The sequence below is a fragment of the Amblyomma maculatum genome, chromosome 1 (genome assembly GCF_055883805.1).
Source record: "Amblyomma maculatum isolate TAMU_Amacu chromosome 1, ASM5588380v1, whole genome shotgun sequence".
Classification (NCBI taxonomy): Eukaryota; Metazoa; Arthropoda; class Arachnida; order Ixodida; family Ixodidae; genus Amblyomma; species Amblyomma maculatum.
In genome coordinates this window covers 215,756,672-215,780,208 of record NC_139344.1, presented here as the reverse complement: position 1 = coordinate 215,780,208, position 23,537 = coordinate 215,756,672, and the positions used below count along the sequence as shown (strand labels likewise).

Sequence of the window (23,537 nt, the reverse complement as noted above, 5' to 3'; positions counted from 1 at the left end):
AGGTGCAGAAGGTTGACAGGTTGCAGCATCTAGTGTTATTGAACAATTAAAATTTTTGTTTCTATAACTTTTTCCACATTTTCACTACAAGGCAAATATTCAGTCTGCTTATGTGACTTTTGTAAACAAACATGTTGTCTTGCTCACCCGTGGAAGCAAAAAAAAAAGTGCATAGTTTGAAAGAATTCGCCGGTATCTCAGTGGAATTTTTGAGTCTAGTGATGATGCAGGGAGCTTCAATTCGGACAGCGAGTTTTTGCTAAATTAATCAGGGCCTCACAGGTAAGCCTCGTTCCTATTTTCAATGTAGCGCTTGGATGGTATAATTATTTCATATGTGTTCAGAGTGCTTTGTTTTTGTTCTTCAGACTTTCAACAACGTACGGACAGACAGTTACTGAGTGTCATGGTGGCTGACCAACAAGAACTAGTGCCAAATTCTGAGGCCACAACCAAAAAAGGCTTACAACTAGACCTATGAAACTTTTCACTGTGACAGCTGACAGTTTGAGCAGCATTTCGTATAGTCCAAATTTGTTTATTATTTGGTCACTTTCACATGCCTCACCATGTTTTCATTTTTTTACACTATACAACAAAAGCTACGTAAAAAAAAAACAACATTTAAGAAATATTCTTAACTTTTTCTTAAATGTTGTTTAGCTTTTGAGCATAATTTTTATGTTGTACAAAAAAGCAACTATTATACAATATTTTCACATACCTTGAGGGAGGTAGGTCAGTTATTTGTGTGAATAATTTTTTTCTAAACTCTACTAAAAAAAAAAAAAAACATTTTTCCTCACAGTAACGAAAGAGTTAAGCACCATCAAGTTATATGGGGAGAGAGCATCTACAGCATAGGCTTTTGCGGCCCAATGGTGGCCGATAGTCTGCCACAGAAATTTATTCGCAATCTGCAGTGTACTTATGCAAATGAGCTGCTGAATATAGTCCTCCTTCACACACAGCTTGCACCCTCAGCTTCTTCCTACTTTGCTGATGATGACAGTGCCCTGATGCATCTCGGACACAACTATCTTCAAGAGGAATGACGTGAATTAGTTTTATACACTCACCTTTCAGTTCAATCAATATTAGAAAATTTTCTCACTACAGGGCCACTTCACAAATTTTTTTCAGGCAACATACTAATGGACACATGTAATATGCTTAAATTTCCTTTTTTGCAGCATTTCCCATAAGATGAACAAATTTTGACAGTCTTTAAAATTTGTCTAAAAGGGAAACTGAACTAAGTTTTAAAATTTAACAAGCTTGGTCAAATACATGAAGGCATGTGAAGTATTTTTGCGGCAGCATTTGAAATGGTAACATAATCACTGAATAAAGCCGTGATGATGTTCAGGGTTTTCCGCAGTACACAGCGCCAGGTAGGTGGCCGGATGATGATGTCATCTACGCGGCACATTTTACTTAAAAGTTTCAAACATTTGAATCTATGAATACCGTTTACTTCCTAAAATAATGTTTCTGCCTGTCTTTAAAGAGAGTCTGTGCTTCATGCTCTATATAAGTATGTGATTGGAAGCCAGCATAATAATCTTGCCTTGTGTTTGCACCACTTCAAGAAGAAATTTTTCTTCTCCTCTCGAGCACCTCCATGAAACGTTGCGTTACGCTTGAGAACGATGTAATCATATGTCGACAGTCCCTTGAATGCTGAAATAAGTCGAGCAGAGCAGATGCAAGCACGTCACAAATTTTGATTTACCAGCAGGGATGACCAAATTTTCTATTTAAGGTAATGCATATGACAAAAATTAAATAAATAAAACCTGAAAAAAGAATGAAGCAGAACAGAGACAAAGGAAAACACACACATCTCTTCATGCTTGTAACTACAAGCCATCACTTGTTAGCGGCACTCTGTCAGAAGCGAATGATGGATTTGATGGGCAGAGTTTAAAGTAGTGGCAATTAATGCTTTATTAAAGAGAGCTTTTTTTTGTTGTTAATGTTTACCAAGAAACAATTTACAGATGATCAATGAGATTCATGCAGCATATATGCAAGAGCATTACTTTTCTGCACCATGCCACAGGATTGCGTTATTACCAACATAAAGGAATGACAGTGACATTACTGCTCATTTCTGAATCATGTGCAGTGCGGTGGTGGTCCCCTTTTAAGTGATCTGGACCACATGGTCACCTACATGGTAATCAACATTCCATTAGGTGAAGACTGAGCTCAATGGGACCATCCTAGCCTTATAGCCAAGGAAGTGGGCACAACCTCCCAGAGGCATGCTTGTGATCTTTCGAGGCAGCGTGGCTTCAAACAGAGCTGCAAGGTTCTCATGTGTTTGATTCTCATCTCACCCTTCCACATGAAAGGTCCTGCCTAAGTTGGCAACTCCTTCCAACTCGAGCATGCCATCCGATCTCATGACGTCACACAAACCCCACTCACTAATCACATGTCCGGCTACTTCCATAAGCGAAACAGAAATGAGCACCGGTGGGCCATTGCTCTTCCGATCAATCCGTGGCCGGATATGTCACCAGCCAACTACCACCTCTCAGAGGCAAGCTTTTAACTTTCTGAGGCTACCAGGCTTCAAACAGGGCAGTGCAAGGGTCGTGTTCTGTCGCCTGCTGACCAGTACTGTACTCCCTAGCTCATAATTTTTCGAGGTTGTGAGACCTTAAAGGGTAAATGCCGATGCTGCCAGAAAACTTTTGCCAAGGTTATTAACACTCTCACACTAAAAGCCTACCAATGCTCGTGATTTTTCAAGTTTGCAAGACTTCAATCAGCCGACACCGCCGATGTCACCAATGCCAACACTGATGATGAACAAATTTTTTTTTCGACATGGGAACACTAAGGTTCTCGCGTTAAAAAAAAAATGTCTTGCTTCACAGAGCGCCAGCCATCACCAAATTTTACACAACCATGTCATGAACTGCTTCTTCTAAGCTGCCAAGAATTCCACTCAATGCACAATGAGGGCAGTATAAAGAGGGAAGTCCATCAACGAATTAGTGGTGAGAGGGAAGGTAGAAGAATTCAGAACTTTGTTACAAAACAGGTATTCAGCTTTAAGCGAGGAACACGACCTTAGTGCAGAGGCTATGAATGCTACCTTCAGAGATATCCTTACTGAGCGTGTGGTAAAAGTAGGCGGTATGATAGTTATAGAGGATACTGGCAAAGCAAATTATCTAAGCAAACGAAAAATTCAATTAAGAAATGCCAATGCATGCAAGCCCCCAACCCAGCAGACAGTATAGAACTGGCAGAGCTATAGAAGGTAATCAATAGGTGCAAAGTGTCCGACATAAGGAAGTATAACGTGGAGAAAATCGAAATGGTGGCAGCCTTAAAGCAGTGAGGAGGAAAATAGGCATAGGCAAAAATCAGATGTATGCGCTAAGGGACAAGGCAGGCAATGTCATCACTAATATAGACAAGATACTATAAAATTTCATGCAAGCAATAATTATCAATGCCAGATTATTAATAATGATGCCATGACCAAGTCTAAGTCACAAGGGCTGGAAATAGGAACAAAAACAGAAGATTCTGTGAATACAGGCTTTAGCTAAACTGCTTTGCTGTTTAGAGGCATCCATGCCTATGAAACGAATGGGCTTATGACAATTCATCTAAACTTCTGACTAGTTAAAAGTTTCAGAGTTTTAAAACGCACTGCAGCTTTAAAGGTACGCAAAATTTGTGCTTTCCTGTGATAGTGGCGGTGCCAGTTTTTCTGGATGTATTACAGGGATGAGTAGTCCTGTAACATGGTTCTCAAGTATGCAAAATGTGGCGGAAGGTTGAATATTTTTGTCACTCTATAATGCACAGATCAGCAATTACCCAAACAAACAAGCAATAGAACCCCTTCATAGTAAAGTCACTGGAACTGGCAAAAATCTTTACTATTGTTGGTGATGACGTGGAAGTCTGGGTTAGTTGGTTGGTCATGATTATTGAGTAGCGCACATGGTCCTGATGATGCCGTCTGGTAATTAAATAGCTACTTACTGAACATGTCTTGTTGCTTAATGAAAAAAAAAAAAAAAAAAAAAAAAAATCACTTCAAACTAACTTCCATCCCTTTTTGTTAAGAGATTTAGCTTGCCGGAGACGTACTAATGTAGACGTATACCGGTTTGCCGGACCCCTCCGTACCCCCCTCCCACGCAGGCACAGTGATCGCGATTGCACTCACCCCTGATAAATGATGTGCATGCGTAGGAGGGGACCGGTTTGCCGGACCCCTCCGTACCCCCCTCCCACGCAGGCACAGCGGTCACGATTGCACTCACCCCTGATAAATGTGCATGCGTAGGAGGGGTCCGGCAAACCAGTATACGTCTATGCCAGTACGTCTCCACCATGCTAAATCTCTCTATTGTCTCTTTGGGGTCATTTTTTTCATAATAAGACTTTTTGTTTTGTTTACATCTTGGGGAAGTACCTCTTAAGCATGAGGGTAGCGTCACTACGAATACAACCGAGTTTAATTTCATGAGAAAACCAAATCCTTGCATGAACATGGCGCCACCTTCCTCTGTTTTTGTCTTTTAAAAGGCAATAGATGAAAAATGCATGCGGCAGTGAAGTGCTGCAAAACTGCACATGCCGTGCCTCCAGTTCTTGCCACCGCAGCCTCGTGCTGCACAGGGCTGTGAATGTTCAGTTGTTTCTTCCCTTCCCTATTTATCGCTGCATTCTGACTCTCCTTTACTTTCTAATGGACTGCACCGCCTTATTTCCATGTTTGTAGACAGCTTTACTTCTTTTTTTCCTACGCACTTCATGCTTTCCTTTACAGCTCCGAATCTTATGTAAAGTTGGCTTCTCCTGAGTGCTGCTAAGCCCAGTGGTAAAGCCATTAAAAAAAAGAATAAAATCGGTTCGGTTCCTTTTTTTTTATTGCCTCGCGATTTAATGCGTGCGTGTGGCGATGTCATTTTGTGGGAAGTCGTCGCCACAGCCAGACGCACTTTACTATAACAAATTTTTCTCAAAAATGTTTTTACTATAAAGGGGGAAAAATGTACAGTCATCTAGGAAAGATGAACTATATCTGAGTTTATTATAAGGGTTCTGCTGTATTCTCGTAATTGAAAAGAATTTTCAAAATGCCATCACTCATTCGGTAAGTAACTACCCAGCATACTACCTCAGAGTGACCAGCATGCTTCATAGTGAATGATTCCTTCCTAGACGGCATGTTTGTAAATGCCGTGTTCTTTTGAGTGTGCTTGGTATACTATCACTATGAAATCGAGATGATAATTAGCTTAATTTCCAGTTACAGCACCTCACAAAAAGCGATGTGCAAAACTGAACATATCCAAACCAAGGCCTGTTAAGTCTATGTGGCCTTGTGGGCTAATAGTTCATACTTTTGAGGATATGCCATCTGTGGCCATGTGATCCTAGGAAATGGCGAGAACTAAAGAAGATTTTATGATAATTCGACTTTTGCTTTTGGGTTAATTTATGTTTTGCTGTGACCTTGTTGAGCTGAACAGGTTCTGCACAACTCTCACAAATTCAATCTAGAGAGCAGCTTTCTCATATTTTGCAGCAGGTGCTCAATAGGTGAAGATTTATCTGGTGTTTTAACTAACTACTGTCCAGGTTTAGAAAATGACAATGCATTGCATAAACATCGGAACAGTGAAGGATTGTAGGCAGTCATTGGGGCCAGGTCATATTTTTACAGCTTAGCTGTTAGTTATTCACTTCACCTATACCCACCGGTGTTAGCATAGAAGATGGGCTGGTCACTTGACCAGCACTGTGTCACCACCCGAGCAAGTGCTCAACATGTCTACCTCAGTCATGTGACGCTGTGCCATGATGTCAATGCAAAGTGAGCCACCCAGCACAGAGACGTATTAGCCACCAAATTAACTCCCACACAACGCCATTACCATGATGAGTACGCCAGGATAAAGAAACGAGGAGCAATCACGAATTCTTAAATCGCAAGAGGATAAACCACAAAACTAGTATACAACAGCTACAAGTAAATGCATAAACGAGAAGCATAACCTATAACTATTTTTATATTCCCCTAATTTGCTAATCAACAAAGATAAATTATCTAACTTTTATATCGCTAACTTCAGCACAAAACATTCCCAGCAAAAATATCAAAGAACGATGACAAACAATGAGAATTACTTTTTCAGTCATTCTCTACAATGTACCTTGAATGTGGTTTGCTTTTTTTTTTTTAAGATTAAATGCAAGCCATAATGTTTAAAAGTCTTCACGTGAAAATGCTTTCCCACGTCATGATATTGGCCTGCTGAAATACGCTCTGAGTGAAGAAACTCTGTTACTGAAAACCACAGAGTAAAAAGGCTGCTGGTCACAGCAATGTTTCCATATGGGTGTGGGCACTTCCAACACTACCACACATCACAGACGAAGTTTTTTGTCATGCATGTGCAGCCCTCGCCTTAAGCAGCACTGCCTTTTTCCTCCGCTAATGGTCACGTCGTTGCCATGTGCGTCCCACATGCTTCGCTGGTTCATGTTTGTGAAGAAACTTGGTTCGCACGACTTTCTCATACTTAGACTATATTTCAAGCTTGCATGGTAATAGATGTCCTGCAATGACATGTGCTTGGTACCATGTGTACACATAGTGGTCACTTGATGCCAACATGTAGGAAACGCCGCTTCATCGAAATGGCTCTACTTAGATAAAGCTCCAATTTATTTGAATACCTTAGGATTTGAAATTAATATAACCAGAAGCTTGGATATTGGAAGTGCTGTTACAGCGAGCTCATGCAAGGTCCTTAAAATCGAGCTGTCAGCTGTTGGAAACCTAATTGGTCACTCTACATTAGCCCTATGGGACATGTGCTGGTGTGGCATTAAAAGTTCAAAACATCTAGCTGGACCACAGTACAGAAGACTTTTTAGGGCTCCTAACAGCATTTTTTTTGTCATTTCTAGCAAAGCCACGTATATTAACAGCACGCTGTAAAAACCTAGAATGCGAAACGGGGTGGGACTGGATACCGTCGGCTAAATTTCTTGTTGCATGTCAAAAGAATAAAGCAGTCATGGCTGTGCACGTAAGGCAACAGCTTCCGCCACGTCCCAAACACACGTTAGTAAGCCATACACAGCGCTACACATTCACTAGGTACCCCTCTAACAAGCTTGATACCAACAACTCTACGTGGCCCATGTGTTGCATGGCTGCCTGTTATGCAGAGTGCTTCGGTTTGAACCTCAATGGCCAGAAATTTATTTTATTCAGTTGCACATTCTTCTGACACGTTTCTGAGTTAAGTTCTTAATTCTGGGGGCGATGGCTTTTCGGCTGAATCAGCTCAATAGGCGATCAGGTAATAAGCATGCAGCAGGTTTAATGTAATAGACAGGATGACACAATTGACACAGTATGCTTACTACTGTAAATACTACTTAACTGAGTCCATCCATCTATGCTAAAGAAAAAATTATGACTGTGATTACAAAGCAATAAAAAAACCATTAGCTGATAATGCAAATTTCTGAACTGTATTTGCATAAACTGGACCTTTCAGAAGCTGGAAACATTTACACTCGAAGACCGGTGAATAATTCTTGACAGGTGACTAAGTTATGTGCAACTCAATATGTTACATATGATGTTCGTGATATTTACATAAATACAAACTGAGAATGGCTGTTACTAAGACAAACACGTACCAAGAAATAGGTGGAAACCAAGCAGGTGGCTCAGAAGCGCGATGGCAAGCAGAGAAAGTGCTGCACACACTTCCACCATGAGAAGCCAGATGGTCTTGTCCACCGGAACAAACACATAAAATGAACCTGCAAAATAAAAGGTTGTCATCTCTGCAAACACACAACCTTGTAAGAAGCAGCTGAGTTCTCTCCAACTCCAGCTGCAAACATAGAGATCATAAAAAAAGTAATTAGCAACATAGATTGGTGCACTACTCTCAAGAACCTAGCTTTAAACAGAATAAAAAATAGCTAATTTTTAGCTTTACATGTGCTAAAGATTCACTACCCTGATTTATGTTGTGTTTTATTGGTTTGGTTAGGTTTATAGGGTTTAACGTCCCCAAGGACTCGGGCTATGAGAGACGCCGTAGTGAAGTGCTCCGGAAATTTCGACCACCTGGGGTTCTTTCCTGTGCACTGACATTGAACAGCACATGGGTGCCTTGCTTCATGCCTCCATCGAAAAGCAGCCGCTGCGGCCGGGATTCGATCCCGCTTCCTTGGGCACAGCAGCCGAGCACGCTGACTACTGCGCAAAAGCGGTGAGGCTGTTGTGTTATATGGTGCATAAACACCTATACTCCGTTTCATACATCAAGTGCAAGACTGCCAAAGCTAGAGCTCTTGTTCACGCTCCCTGCATCCGCGATGAAACATAGTGCCTGCACTTGACAACAAGAAATAATAGTTGCCTTGTCTGCAAGCTTAATACATCTTACATTTGCCATCAGCTCCATAAAAAGCACCTTTTTCTGGGAGAAAAGATCGGATTCGGTGAATTTGTATGTTTTGTTTGTCGTTTTCGTTCGTGTCGCGTTTTCGCTGCTCCGCAACTCTGCAAACGGTGTCTTCTGCGCTGCGCAACGCAGCGATCATGACTGCCTCTTTGGAGCTGATTTTTTCTATAAGATCTGTACTGCAAAGATGTCCAGGCATGCGAAGCAAGTTATTACAAACATGTATGCTCAGAATAGAGCCCGTTTCCGCACAAACCACTCGGCCATGAAACGAGCGCGTAGTGATACGCCTTTTTTTTCTTTTCTTCCGGACTACTTGCGTAGCTTTCGCTGCATTGCACCTGATGTATGAAAAGGAGAGTAAGTACCAAGCAAAGTATTTATTTTAAATGCTGCATGCTGAAATGAATGTGATTACATTAATAATATACAGGGCTAACCTTTCCATGTGCCCTCTTACCCTTGAAACCACAAAAAATCTTCTCCATTTACTCCTTACTGGCTGCTCTGAAAAGTGACAAGCATTACACACCAGAAGCAGCTGGTTTTATACAAACACATTTCAGTCATGACCACATAAAAGTTTTGACAATAAGTGCACACTGCAGTGAATTTTCAAAAATAACATCCAAAATGGCAATGCAGTGCCCACAAGCTGTGTTGCCAAGTTGCGGATGACACTCCTCATGTTACTGGAGATGTTTGCCCAGGCTGACTTAATGGGTAGACCTCAAAGACACTTACTGACACAGACTCTGTAGTAAGCATCCAATCAAAAGTTTTGGTACTATATTTATGTGCTTTCACAGTGCCGACTGCAATAGTCACTACGGCATAGCTGCGCAAGGTCTTGTGGCCACAAAATGAAACAGCTGTATGGCTTTCTTGTAGAACATTAATCTTTCCTAAAAGGAAGACCATCCCATTTTACAGAATGAATGCAGTAGGCTAATAAACAAAGAACAATGGCAGCAACTCAATGCTCTATAAATTACATTTCAGAAACGCTATGCTGACACCAAATTGAGCTATACAAGGTGAAAGAAAGTTGTAATTACGGCCACACAAGGAAGTGAACATCAGCTAGCCCAACCACAAATGTAGCACAACACTAACAGATGATGAAAAACGCTGCTGAACAGATTACAATGAACAGAAGACACACACACAAAGACAATGCTATGTCTATGTGTGTGCGTGTCTCTCTTCTGTGCATTGTTGCCTGTTCAGCTGCAGTCTTCCTCACGTGTGCAGACTAACTAGATCAACATTCAACTGTATTAGCATAACCAGGTATGTCAAATGTTCTAGTAGGGGGCACGCGATAGCTATCCTGCTAGAATGGAAAGAACACTACGAACCTATACTGGTGCGAATGATGGTCTAGAACTAATTGCGTAAATGGTGATTAAAAATTCAAAATAAAGCAAGAGATACTGATTTTCCACTTACTACATTTGATTTTTCAAATGCTGAAGTCCTCTTTAACAAAAGCTTTTCATGCTTTTTCGCTGCTGGTATTCATCTCAAACAGCCTCAACTGCCGCGATGGTTCAGTGGCTTTAGCGTTTAGCTGCTGATTCCCAGATCGAGAGTGCAAATCTAGCTATGGCGACTGTATCTCAATACAGGTGAAATACAAAAGTTCCGACATGCTGTGTGATGCCAGCACACATTAAAGGTCCCACGTCATATAAATGAATCTGAAGCCCTCCACAACAGTGTCCCTAATTGCCAATATGTTGCTTTGGGACACTGAACCCAACGAATTGTAATTTAAAAGAGTAGAAGGAAGACGTATTGTCTGCAGTACTTAAAAAAAAAAAATGTTTTAAATGAAGAGTTGTAGCTGTAGATGTTAATGAAAAATCTGTAGATAAGACAGTGTCATACAAAGTGTTTACACCCCTTTCCCATTTTTGTTCCTAAAATTTAACTGCTGTTTGTTTCTTTAATAATATTTTCACTTGCAAAATCATATTTGGAGACATATTTCTAAATAAAACCAAAATGTCATTATTTTGAGCAGAAAACAACATCAAATATTTATGTTTATTTGCTTCAGAGCTTCTTGCCTTCTGCATTGTTTGCTGCCAGCTTAGGCCATGATACATTTTTAAAGCAATATCGATAGCATAAAAAGCAGTTACAAGTGCATTGACATCTTGAATTCAAATTCAGAAGCAGAAATGCTGCCTCTATAAAACAGTATTTGGTCCTCAGAACATGAAGAAACTTCAGTTAGCCATGCATCTATCCATGGCTTCTGCTGTTGTGAGCACAGCCGGACACCGCGATGCCCAAAAGCCAAATAAGCCCAGTGTAAATTGCTTTAGCGACCATATAAATGCCGTTTGTCAACTGACATAGCAAGCAACACATATTACACAGCTGTCACTTGTAAAAATCACACAGAAGGAGATAGAGCACCCATTTGCAACTTCCTCGTAATAAGCAAATTCTGCAAAAAATGATGTCGACATTTCAGAATAATAGTGAATTTTTGAAAACAGCACAGTGAAGTTTTACATTAAACTATCACACAGTAAAAGCTCCAGTATCAAGGATGCAGCAGTGCCAGCTCCTGGCAATGTGCTGTTCTTTCACAACTTCCAGAATGAGCAGTACTATGAAATACTGCATTAGCCTGCACGTCAGAACTAGTTACTAAAACAAGACATTACACTGATTCTCACTAGAGACCAAATAGGCAGTCATAATCTAATCATGCTGAAAAATTAATAAGCGTTTCACTTCACGAAATTATTTGGCAAACAGACCACAGAGAGCAAAACAAAAGTTAAGAAGCCAAGCACTAACCTGGGCGCTCTTCTCCAGAGCCAACTGCACTGACGGTCAAATTTCCATGTTGAACTACAGTGACAAGGAACAAAAATTTCAGGTTAGTGAAGGCAACATTACACAGCAATTCAGGAAAGTAAACTCCATATTGTTATTACTGTATATGAAGAATATTAAAGCTATTATACTACAGATTAGTACATAAGCTAAGCAGGGCATAATGGGGTAGGGTTGCAAAAACTTCCCCTTAAAATGACATTTTTGGAAAAAATAACACGAAAGCAGCTCAACCTGACAGCACCAACTCCTGAGTGGTTCAAAAGATAGAGCAAAAAAGAATGAAAAGAAAGGAAAGTTCTGAGTTCTGGCTATACAAAGCCCAAATCCATAAAAGTGTTCATTTGGGAACACGTTCGCTTTCTCTCTTGCCACCTCGCTCCATTAGCCGTGTGTCGCCACTGCTAGGGGTGATGTCAAATCATGGAGGCGGGACTACGAATTTTGTAGACGTCACAAAACATATCAATTAACTAAAAGTGAACTCGTTCAGTTGCTGTGCATGGAACCGCGGAAGAGGCGCTCGCTTCAGCGCGAGAAACGTGCTTGTCCCTCCCATCTCCCCGTTTTGTTGTTCGCGGTACTCAGTGAATGTGGCCAGCAACTTCAGTGGTCGCGCGTACATGATAATCATTTCGACATGCCTGACGATGCTTTCCGAAGGCACTTCAGGCTTTCGAAGATCTAAAAGCGCCCCATGGCCGAATGAGGTCAAGCACGCACACAAGGCAGAGGAAACTACTCTGCACGCTGTGAGAAACCCTGAAACCTTTCCAAAATAAATTGTGTGTTTATTTTACAAGTTCTAGTTAATAAATTTGCAGTACTGTAGCCAAATACATTCATTTAGATTTAATTCAGAGCTTAAAATGCTGCATGTAGCATATGGTCCCTTAAAAATACAAAAAAAAAAAAAAAACGAGATTGAATGGCCCATCAAAGTCGGTTGGCTGCTGTCTGCCCCCTCATTCTCCCGCCGTTTGCGTTCCCCCCTTGTCTCCCCATGATTGCGTCAAATTGACGTCACGGCAAAGCGAACGCATTTCAAAGCGGACTCTTTAGTGGATTCGGCTCCAGGACACCTTTCCATGTGGTACCTTTTTGACTGAGAAGTCGATGCACTAAAAAATAACTTGCTAAACAAAATAACATAATCAAAAAACACAGTGGCATCCCTGTGAAGGCACGAAAGCTCAGTCAAGTGGTAAGTGAAGGCATGTGCCACAGACCCAAGCCCCAAGATAAATTCTCTAATCAGCTGTCACTGGCTACATCAAGTTATCATTGGCTGTTCGGGGTGTGCAAATATTGAAATTTTCGAATACAAATCAAATACAAATAGCATGAGAAAAAAATGCCTTTGAATATTGAATCGAATATCGGATACCTGAACAGTGAAAGAAATGGAAAATTAAAAAATAGCAAACACTCTTCATCTTATTTCAGAATTAACATGGTATTTGCTAACACAATTAAACTAGAATTGCACAGCAGAGTATAGCCTACTGACAAATCCAGTATATAGACATTATACAGGATTCTATATACCATTCTTTGTACAGGAAGGACCTGCATGAAACTGGGTGGAGGTGTCAGATTGCTGTTGTTGATACAGTAGACTCTCATTAAATCAGCCTTCGAGGAACCAGAAAAAATGTCCCAATTAACTGAAAGCTTGAATTTTCGAACGGGCCTGAAAAAATTGCCAAAAACCGTTTTCATCCAGTAATTTGTTTTGAACACCTGCACGATGGATGCCTACATATGAGATGAAACCGAAGAGAACAGCATTTTTTTTCCCCGGTGTCGCCAAGCACTTTGCTTTGCGCACACTGTCGGGAAGGCCCTCTTAACAAAAGGGAAGATCCCTTTCCAAAAAACGGCCTCATCGAGTTTTGAGGATGCTTTACTGCACAGCTCACACGCTCAAGCTTTACAGTGAAGCGTGAACTGCAGGGGAAACTGCAATGAATTAAAAGATCTTCAAGGTATTCAGTAATTTTCAAATATTTAGAAATTTCGAACATTCGCACACACCTACTAGCTATCTTTCATAAATTCAAGCTGACAATTATTTCTGCATACTTTTCGTAATATAATATAATATAATATAGTGACAGCTGCATGAGGAAGTTTCCAGTGATGACAGTTTTGATAAAGATCAAAGTACAGCTCACAGCATCACAAGAGGCTTGACCACTGCACAGACTGCAGGGTGCTGTATTAACTATGCCACAGAGCCTATCAATGGAGTCATCTCATGAGGTTAAAATCCAACAGCTCTGTGCCCACATACAGCAAAAAGAAATAAAAATAAATAAATAAAAGTCATAAAAAATGTCACTGAGGTAAATTTCATCTGGACTATTTTAACCTCCAAAAAGGTTACACAGCACCACAAGAGGCAATGAAGATGACTACGGCCCATTAGTACATTCCAATTCACTGCTAATTGGGAGCTGATGCAGAGGCCTCTCAACCTTCTGATATGGCAAACTAAATATAAGCCGAGGTCAAGGTCACTTTATGATTTAGTTTTTCATCAGCTGCCTGAAGCACTTCATGACAAACACTCCCAACTACTACAATGCCACTAATTCTGGAAAATGCACTAGGTGCAGTGTTTGCCATGAAGTGCCCTTCACGAAAGAAGAAAAATTCAGATGGCAGGCTAAAATATGAAACCAATGAATACGGAGATGCTATTTCAGATGCCTGTGCCACAATCGAGTGCAGCAAAGCCTTCATGCGCTAATCCAAGCAGTGCAGCCTCTGCCACTGCTACCTGGTCTTTCAAGCTGCCCAGTCCTGTGCTTGCTTGTGCTTCTCAACATCTGCAGCCACCTTCGCTGCATTTGATTGATATGTCCTTTACCCACGACTGTTGAAAAGTTAGCTTCTCCTAACAGCTTGCAAGCCCCGCAGCAGAGAGGAGCCACCTTGAATATTGCTGATTCCTTATTCTTAGTTCAAGAAATTTAAAATTTTCTGTCGCAGATAGTTGGGGGCTTAAATTATAACCACAACTGTGCATCACCTAAAATGCTAAAAGCACCTATAATAAAAGTTAATCATAAGAAGAGTTTTATATTCTGGTAGAAGACAGTTTAGGTACGTAATATTTGCAACACATAGTTTACTCCTTTTCTTATTCTGTCAGTGGAGAGCTATGAGAGCCGCTTCCAACTATAATCATGCACCATCGCAAAGACAATACTGAAAGAATAATGCAAACTGAAAACAAAGCCCTTATATATGAAAATTTTAACATCAGTGTACTGAGCTGGTGTTCAGCATACATTTGTTGGAGGAATCAATTCACGGCACGCTCAATCTGTCGGCTAATAACAAGCAACAACCACATCAAGAAAGTATGACCTTCGCTTTTGCATACACAACAGAAATGAATATGTAACTACATAGCATGGCTTAACATTTAAAAAACCAGCGCATTTAGATAGTTCTTCCCATAGAGCAGCAACATTTTAAACATCTGCAAGCAAGCAATCAATGTAACAATACAATGTTCTGAACAGTATGTGTAAAAGTGATATCCAAGACACTGCTGAATTCAACTTCCTTCAGCCCAAGTCTTTATCATGCGGGAGATGAGTGCAGTGTAAAAAGATGGTCCTTTAGGAAAGGAAGTTCCTAGAGTAAGGAATTTGATCGCCTCCCTCAAGCAAAGGGAGTGGCCTTGGTCCCAATGAGCTGGAGTTCCAATTTTTAAAAAGTATACATTTGCATTCATGTCACAGTTTTGTAGCGAAAGCTACAATGGGGTAGGTTTTTAAGACCTCGAGTGGCTGCAGCTACGTCGTGAAGAGGCGTAGCTACGAGAAGAAGAGGAAGACGAAGAAGAACAAGAAGAAAAAGAAGGCGAAGAAGAAGACGAAGGAGGAGAAGACAAAGAGGAAGAAGAATGCTCGGTCACCTGTAGCTAATGCTTTCACTTCACATTCGGTTCAGCAGCGTTGAACCCTTTTAATTTTTTTAGCAATTACAACATTTTATCATGTTACTTACATAGTATTGGAGTGGAGAAAAATGTTTGCTTTCAATGACTGCATTAAACTTTCAAACTAGGAGCACATTATAGCGAACAGAATGGGAAAATATCGCTGTTAGTAAAGTTGAGAGCGTACTTGTTCTGCTTTGAAAAGAATGATTTTTTTCAACTTCATGTCAAGACAAGTGTACTTAGTGAAATCAATAAAAAATAAAGAAAATGCCTGAGATGTTTTTTCTAACTCTATTATTTTATGTGCATATACAAAGTGAGAAGTGCCTAATGGGCCCCCAGGGGGTTCTATGAAAAGTTCATTGTCAGCCATGTGACACGGCAACAACTCCGTTGAGGAAGGTCTCCGTTATGATCCTTTATGGGAGGAAAGTTTGAAAGAGTTCCAAGTTGCCCATATGACAGAGGTATAAGCTACAACAACCACTCATTGCAGAAAGCAGTTGGATCCACCACACACAGCAGTTATCTTTGCATCTTTGATGGGCATTCCTGTCTGATGTTATAAAATGCTTAGCACACATCAGTAGTGATTCCATCACGTTATGCTGTGATGAAACTTCACACTTCCAAAGTTTCACTCCTAGGTGACAACCAAGTCATGACTGTTGGAATGTACATGTCGCAACAAGGTCTATGTCACAAATGTGAGAAAACACGAGTACATTTGTGCAACTAGTTTTTTATATCATGCTATCTTCAACTCGCACTAGGTTAAAATGTACAAAACATAGTAACGCTAGGAATGCAGACGAGAAAGGAACTTGCTTTTAAACCTAACTACATCGCATATGCAGATCAGCATTTTAATCTAAAAATAATGATGTAGGTAGTATTCATAAATCAGATGGCTAAAATTGGGTATGCGAGAACAATCATGCTACAGTAAAACCTCTTCAATTCATTAATTCAGAAACTTTGCTAACTGAAACTAGGACGGCGGTACCAGTCGATGCTCATGCAAGTCTATGGAGTCAGACACTCATCAATTTAGACAAGGGTGGGCTTGCACCAGTTAATTCGAACGAGAGGTCACATCCAGGTACAACCCGCAAAGCTAGCGATCGTCCAAATAGGCCTCTCTGCACCTAATTAGCAACAAACAGTAGTGACCGCGCACCTCATGCATGCCTATTGTGGCATTCCTGATGATGATCAGAAGTGCCCCACTGCCAAATATAGATCAGCAGCATAGTTCCAGTTTAGCTCTTCTTAAGTTCACGCGGCCATTGGGCATGCGCACTGCTTTGCGTCTAAATGGTCTTCTAGTTCTGTATATAGGAATGACGTCACATTGTTCTAATGCCTCTGCATATTTTTCACTCTAGCATACGTGCTTCCTCCCCTCTTCTCAATACACAGAACGTAGTGTTTTGAGGATGCTGAACTGCACGTCCGCACGGTGATGCATCCTCAAAACGCAACGGGGCCCTCTTTGTGAAGAGGCACCACAGTTACTCCATCACACTTTAAAAGAAGGCACGGAGGCACTTACAACTTTGGAGCACTTTTTCAACATTCCCAACAATGCACACATATCAGAGCATTTGATTAAACCATAAAAAATGGCGGTTGTGGCTTAGTTTTTATCTCAAATACCTAGACAACAGTATCCTAGGCACTCATTGGATAAAATTACAATGATGTAAATGGTTCTTGGCGTTTTTTTAGTGCCAATTTACAATTAGAACTTTCAAATAATTCAAACATTCTTTTTGGTACCTTGAAGGCAAAATTAATGAGGTTTTGCTGTATTTATTCAGTCTAAATAAAGCATGTTGCCAGGCTAGTTGGTTTAACATTTTTAAAAAAATTGTGAATCTTCAGTCTACTCTTCATTCAGTCTTTCTTCAAAATTTAGTCTAATCTTCAAAATCAAATGCAGTATAAAACATGTGCCAATGGCTTATCTTAGTGTTAGGAAATTGGTCACATGTTGTTCATTAGCTATTAATAGTAACTAACTAACACACACACACACACACACACACACACACACACACACACACACACACACACACACACACACACACACACACACACACACACACACACACACACACACACACACACACACACACACACACACAGAGAGAGAGAGAGAGAGAGAGAGAGAGAGAGAGAGAGAGAGAGAGAGAGAGAGAGAGAGAGAGAGAGAGAGAGAGAGAGAGAGAGACAAACAGCAGAACATATAATATGTTTACAAGGCAGCCCAGCATAGTTTCAGAGAATTAAAAGCATTCATAGTCGACGACAGACCGGAAAGCGTGGCGTGGTATGGTCCATAGGGTCACAAAGAGTCTGACACGACTGAATGACTGAACTGAACTGATAGTCTACTTCTGTGAGAAATAAAAACATTTCTAATAGAGGTATTCAAGACAAGGCACGCTAGATACAGAATATAATTTCAAGAATGATACAATATCTAACTTCTGCAAGAACAATGAAGGAAGGGTTACTTTTAAAATCTATTAACATGAAAAAATTCACTGGATGCGAACTTTCCCTATACTGAACTACATTTAACAGGTTGTCAACTGTTAGATGCATTGTATTCGGCATGACGTAAGAAGTAGAAATCACACAAGCGGAATATTCTTATAAGCACCATTACAGGCTTTTTAGCTTAATTGAGAATCATATATTTAGGCTAATAAAAGAGAAAAGAGCATAGTACACCACCAGTGGCTAGATTGATCATATGCAACATGCTTAAGTTTCTACACTAATATAGTACCTTCTCGATTCTGTTTCCTTTCTAGGTTTCAAAACTCATCTGCCACTGGAACTCTCTGGCCCTGCCACTAGCACATAAACAAAAATAAAAACCAATTTACACATTCTATCTTTGTAATGATCACTTTGTGCAGTGCTGCTCACTATTTCAATATGTAAAAACTAGAAAACCAGTCAAGACTTACCTGGTAAGCTGTAAAATAAGCCGCTTTTCGCAAAATATGCCACAATTAGCCCAGCAGACACCAGAAAAGTTAGAAGGCAAGCCATCAAAGCACTAGCCACACATACAGCGAAGTACCTGCAAAGAAGAAATAAATGTTATAAAAAATGATGCATGATTACAAAGCTGCTGTCACAGAGCACAACAAAAATAAATGTCGAGATAGTGTGACTTAGACAAAACATGAAATATGGGTAGAAACAACAAATTATGCAATGCCTATGATCTCACTGCGTATGAACAAAGGGCAGAAACATTCATTTTCATGAGGTGTGCACCACTAAAGTATACCCACTTGTAGTTTCGTGATCCAACACAATTGTTCAGCCATTTGCAGTGATGATCAAATTTTTCGATACACTTGTTGCAACTGCTGCAGTGTTTTGATCGGTTTCCCCTAGAGAAAAAAGTATTGTCATCAAACATAAACAGTAAGGTTGACACAAGGCATCAAGCTATCACTCTGCAGCCACAGACCTGGGAGGGTACAAATGGGGTATTGGAAGCATTTGAGCATAAATTAATGTGCTAAAACAGCATCACACTATGAACACTGGGCAACAAATATACATTTGGAATGGCTTGGCTAGAAATAACTAAACATTTGCTAATTTATGCCATCCGACGCTGTCACAAGCTGCCTCAACTATTACACAGCGAAAGCTGCGGGAGCTTCTACCTCAGATATAGAGCGAAACTCACGGGACCCCGCCGCTCCTCAAAGCAGGATTCAAAACGTTGGCAGAGGCAGCAACCGCCTGTCCTTGACGCGAGCGCTGCGCACAAGCCAAGTGTATAAAACAACAGACCGCAGAATGCCCGTGCCAGCGCGCTCTTGGAAGATTCAGACTTACGGGCCACTCTCGCGGCCGCTCCGGGAAAGCGTATTGTGTTTCATCGGGCCCGCGATCGAAGCATCATTCTTCTGACCTGTACAGCCGCCGCTACCGAGAACCCAGCCTTCGACGCCTCAACTAGCAAGAAAGCCGTGAGAATTTCATTTTGCCACAGACTGTTGTTCAATCGAACATTATTTTTGCTTTTGCTAACCTTTACCTAACTCAGCAATATTTTACACTGTGTTTTCTATGTGACTTTTGACCATACTTATTATATCTAGAATACTTGCTTTGTTATATTCATAGTCTTTTTTTTATCGCAGCGTTTTGTTCATTGCCGGGTTTTCCTCTTGTCATTTAATTAGTCGTCTTCCTATCAATATCTTGTCGTGGCATTTTATTTATTTTTATTGTACTCTATAATTATGCAGTGTAATTTGGACTACTATTTATAAACATTCAATTGTTTGTAAAAGAAAGTAACCTTTTTTCAACTTATTCCTCAATCGCACACCAACACACATATTTTACGGGTTGACCGGCCTAACTTTTAAATGTGTTCTCAAACCTCATAAAGAGACGACGGGTAACCGTAAAGGGAATCCCGCGCCTCTCTTGACCTTAAAGGGGGGGTTTGTGACAGACGCAAGCTTCTTTTCTCTTGACACAAGGTGACTGAGCTACCCAATATTTGGTTTGATAAGTGAAGTTTAGCATCCCAGAACTGCACACACCAATCAGAGAAGCCATACTGAAATGCTCTGGATTACATTTTAATCCCCTCAGGAACTTTACGATGCCCTAACATTACAGAGTACACCAGCAATATCAGCATTTTTTATTTTGCCTCTGTCAAAAGGTCATAGAATTATTAACAAGTAATCACGAATGTGTGGGCAGGCAAGAACCTCAATGCAATCTTTCATAAAAGGCTAACACACTGGCGAAAAATCCACAAGCTAGCTGTTATTATCGCTCACTCAAGGTTCATTCAATTAAGAACTAGTTCTCAGCACCAATTCTAAAAAAGATCCACTGGTGCCGGTCAGGTGGAAGCGCAGTGCAATTCTAGTTCTGTGGTGCAGGTGTAGCATCAGCATCACCAGCTCCCTTTGGCTTCGAGATGTCAATTCTTGCGGTGCGCCTGTTTTTGTGCCTCATGAGGTTAATGAACAACAACATCACTGAAGTCATTTTTATGGAATTTCTAGAGCCCTCGGAGGGCAGTGAGGATGAGGAATGCGATGGTGTGCTACCCTTTGCAGCAACACAGTTGGTTCAGACAGACCGCAATTATCCGAATTTCCAAGTACAATGAAAGAGGTTTTGCCAGATAATTCAGCTTTGATTTAGAGGGCTGTTCAGGTTGTCACGAGAGAGGTTGGAGGAACTCGCCATTTTCACAAAGAATCAAGCCGGATTCGTCGACAACTGGAAAAATGTCCGTAAGTTGACATCAACGTTTGCAAGCATTTCATCAGCAGTGCGCATCGTCTGCTAAAACCTTCAACATGTGCACAACTTTTCTCCAACTCCTCCTCAGAGGATGCCGTGATTCTTTGCACCATAGTGGTACCACGCCTGCACTAAAATCCATCGTGGACGGTAGTGTAGGGGGTGCTGTGAATACAGCACTTTGGTGCAGCACACCATGAACTAGTGCCAGTGGTGCAGAGAACCACAGCTGAATTGCACACAACTTCAGACACTCTCCTCTTTCCCTTATGCATGCACGCACATACGTAAGAGCGAGCGATTGAGCAAGCATTTGAGGAAGAACACACTATACAGATTCTTTGCAGTTGCAGCAAACACAGTGCACAGAAATCCTAGTCTTAACACTTGCCGAGTGGTACTGCTACCTCAGCAGACCAGCATCCGATGATCATAACACTGTGATTACCAATGTAAGTGCTGCATGTCACACAGAAGAGGTTGCCATTTATCGACACATACAAACCAGCATGGCAAAAGCCCTCAACAACCATTGAGACTGCTAGCATGTCACCAGCATAGCAAGCAAACTTGGGGAATGCTATCAGTGAGGCACAAATGCTACATATCAGCTGTCCTCTCAAGCTTGCACTAGGTTCCTTTCTGTATTCAGGCCCTATTGGGTTCATTAATTCACGCATGAAACGTTTTGTCAATGAACAATCTCAAGTGTTTTTATTTTTATTTTTATGGGTGGCCAGTGCAGCAAACTCCTGCAGGAAACTCCTGCAGTGCATGCGAAATTGTTACACTATTAAAGTTTACTGTGGCCCCAAAGGTTTGATCAACGTTACCCACTTCTCCTTTGGTGCAGAACAATAAAGTGTATCAATCAAGTGTAGTGCACAAGCAGCAATGCTTGCAGCTCAAAATGTACCTGGCATAGCCCTTCTATATTTCAATATAGGTTTCAGTTCTGTTAACTCCAAAGTGTCACTCATCAATTCCCGATATGTTGCAAAGTAACAGAAGTACGGGGCTGAAAAAGTGGGGAGGTAACCATAAGAACATAATAAGAAAAAGAAAAAAAAAAGTGTTAGCCAAAACAGAAAAAAATAAAAAAGACATTGGCTTGCACATCAGTGTACAGTACATGATGGCATTTATGAGTGCCATCATGCACTAAGACATTGTAACATCTCACTTTTGAAGCAATATATTGTAGCCATGCCTGAAATAAATTAGAAAAAGTAACTTCTGATTGCAACATTGGTTCCTTCTGTTTTGTTTTTTGTTTGACAGCAACCACACCAGAACAAGACTATGTACTTACACTTTTACTTCACAGATGTAGCAGAACTGGTTCTCAATCACATGAGCATGCTTGCTGCGATCAAACTGTGGAAGTGGACCCTTAACATTTTTGGCTCGCACATTGGCATCTGCTGGGTCAATGGTGACACTCAAAATGTGGGACACCAAATGCACGATACCAACAGCTGCGTTCACCTATAATAGTCGTCAAGGTTGAATCAGAGTAAGAAAAATCTCCGAAATCCACATTATAAAAAAAAATAAAAAAGAGTAAGTCAATGTTGAAAAACTATGACAAGCAGAAAGGAAGGTAGTGAATGTTTTCTGATACCAAGTACAGTTCCACTTTTTTTTTTCACTAACTTATTAAAAACTTTTCCCAAATAAGTTCATCACACAGAACTGAACATATGTGTAAAGGATACAATTGATAGGCCAATCTGCCAGCCCCCAGCTGGACAGCTGGGCACAAGCACAGCAAAATACATGACCAAGAAGTACGCGAGAAAAAACCAGGCCACAAGTTGCAGCGGATGCAGCGGCAGGCTCCACCCGTTTTGGCGGCTCCATTCACCACCTTTGGTGGTCTTCACGCCACAGTCAACAAGCACCTGCAAAGATTAACATCGATACCTATAAGGCGCAAAATGCATAACAAGTATACCCGCAAAATCCACAAGTACAATGGTTGGTTCCCAGTAAAATGTGTATTCCAGGAAACGTAACCGATGTGTCTCGATAAGAGAGGGGATGAAAAACAAGTGTAGAAACGGAAACGCAGTTTCGTTTACATACCCTTCAGAGCGAAACTCCACTAGTATCAAGTACTACAGCGCGATTTGCTTTCGCATAACGAAAAAACACAAGTTGCGAGTACTAAGTGAAAATAAAAGTCACCAACCTGGCATACTCCCAAAAGGTGAGCACAACGGGACTGCAAAATATCCCTCTTCATAGCAGCTTTCGTAGCACTTCGGAGCTACAGCCTGGCACTAGCAAGAGGTGAATTGCGCACGTTTACCCGCGGAACAAAGCGCACAATAAGGCTATGAGACGAAGCATCATTAAACATGAGCCACAAGGTCAGTGCCTCAGGCCAACAGGCTAACGGTTTAGGCGTAAACGAATATGCTGCCAAGGCACCCTAGCATATTGACGAGCCGAAACAAGAGCAAAGCCTTGCGCGGTGATCTTGAAAGTTGACCTTCCGGGCAAAAGGCGAATTAAATAGAAAACCACAGCCTAGAACCGACATTTGCACTCGTAGGTTGCTCTGAGCAGCCTAAGTCGCATCTTCTCTATCTTGCCATCGTAGCTTTAGATGCGAGCACGCACGGATACATGGCCGCGCATGCCTGCGACCCTGGTTGCCTTGGTTGCAGGCAGGCAGAGGCAGGGAAGGAAAGCCGGGAAGGCCCGGGAATGCTTCGGGAGCGACCGCCAGGGGCATCACCGGCGCTGCTGATGCTCCCAGTTTTGCTTCTTGTCTACATTTTTTTTCTTCTCTGAACTCTTTCCCGTCAAGCGAGGCGGAAAACAATCCCCAGAATGAAGCGCGCAGCTAGCGGTTGCGCCGCTTCGGGGAAAGAAATCCAGCTGTACACGTGTACTGATGAAGTTGGGCT

At 41.2% G+C, this 23,537-nt stretch overlaps 1 protein-coding gene across 1 annotated transcript in view; it reads right to left on the bottom strand.

Moving 5' to 3' along the window:
• LOC146205595 (uncharacterized) overlaps positions 1-23,313 on the bottom strand; it is a 44,335-nt gene extending 21,022 nt beyond the window's left edge. The window contains exons 1-8 of the mRNA XM_084590284.1: positions 22,814-23,313; positions 22,338-22,523; positions 21,932-22,107; positions 18,621-18,722; positions 18,288-18,403; positions 11,304-11,357; positions 7,705-7,830; positions 1,571-1,683 (exon numbers count right to left, since the gene is read on the bottom strand). Coding sequence (XP_084446410.1) covers positions 1,571-1,683; positions 7,705-7,830; positions 11,304-11,357; positions 18,288-18,403; positions 18,621-18,722; positions 21,932-22,107; positions 22,338-22,523; positions 22,814-22,867 — 927 coding nt within the window. The 5' untranslated portion in view covers positions 22,868-23,313. The remainder of the gene's footprint in view (positions 1-1,570; positions 1,684-7,704; positions 7,831-11,303; positions 11,358-18,287; positions 18,404-18,620; positions 18,723-21,931; positions 22,108-22,337; positions 22,524-22,813) is intronic.
• Between the last annotated feature and the right edge of the window lie 224 nt (positions 23,314-23,537).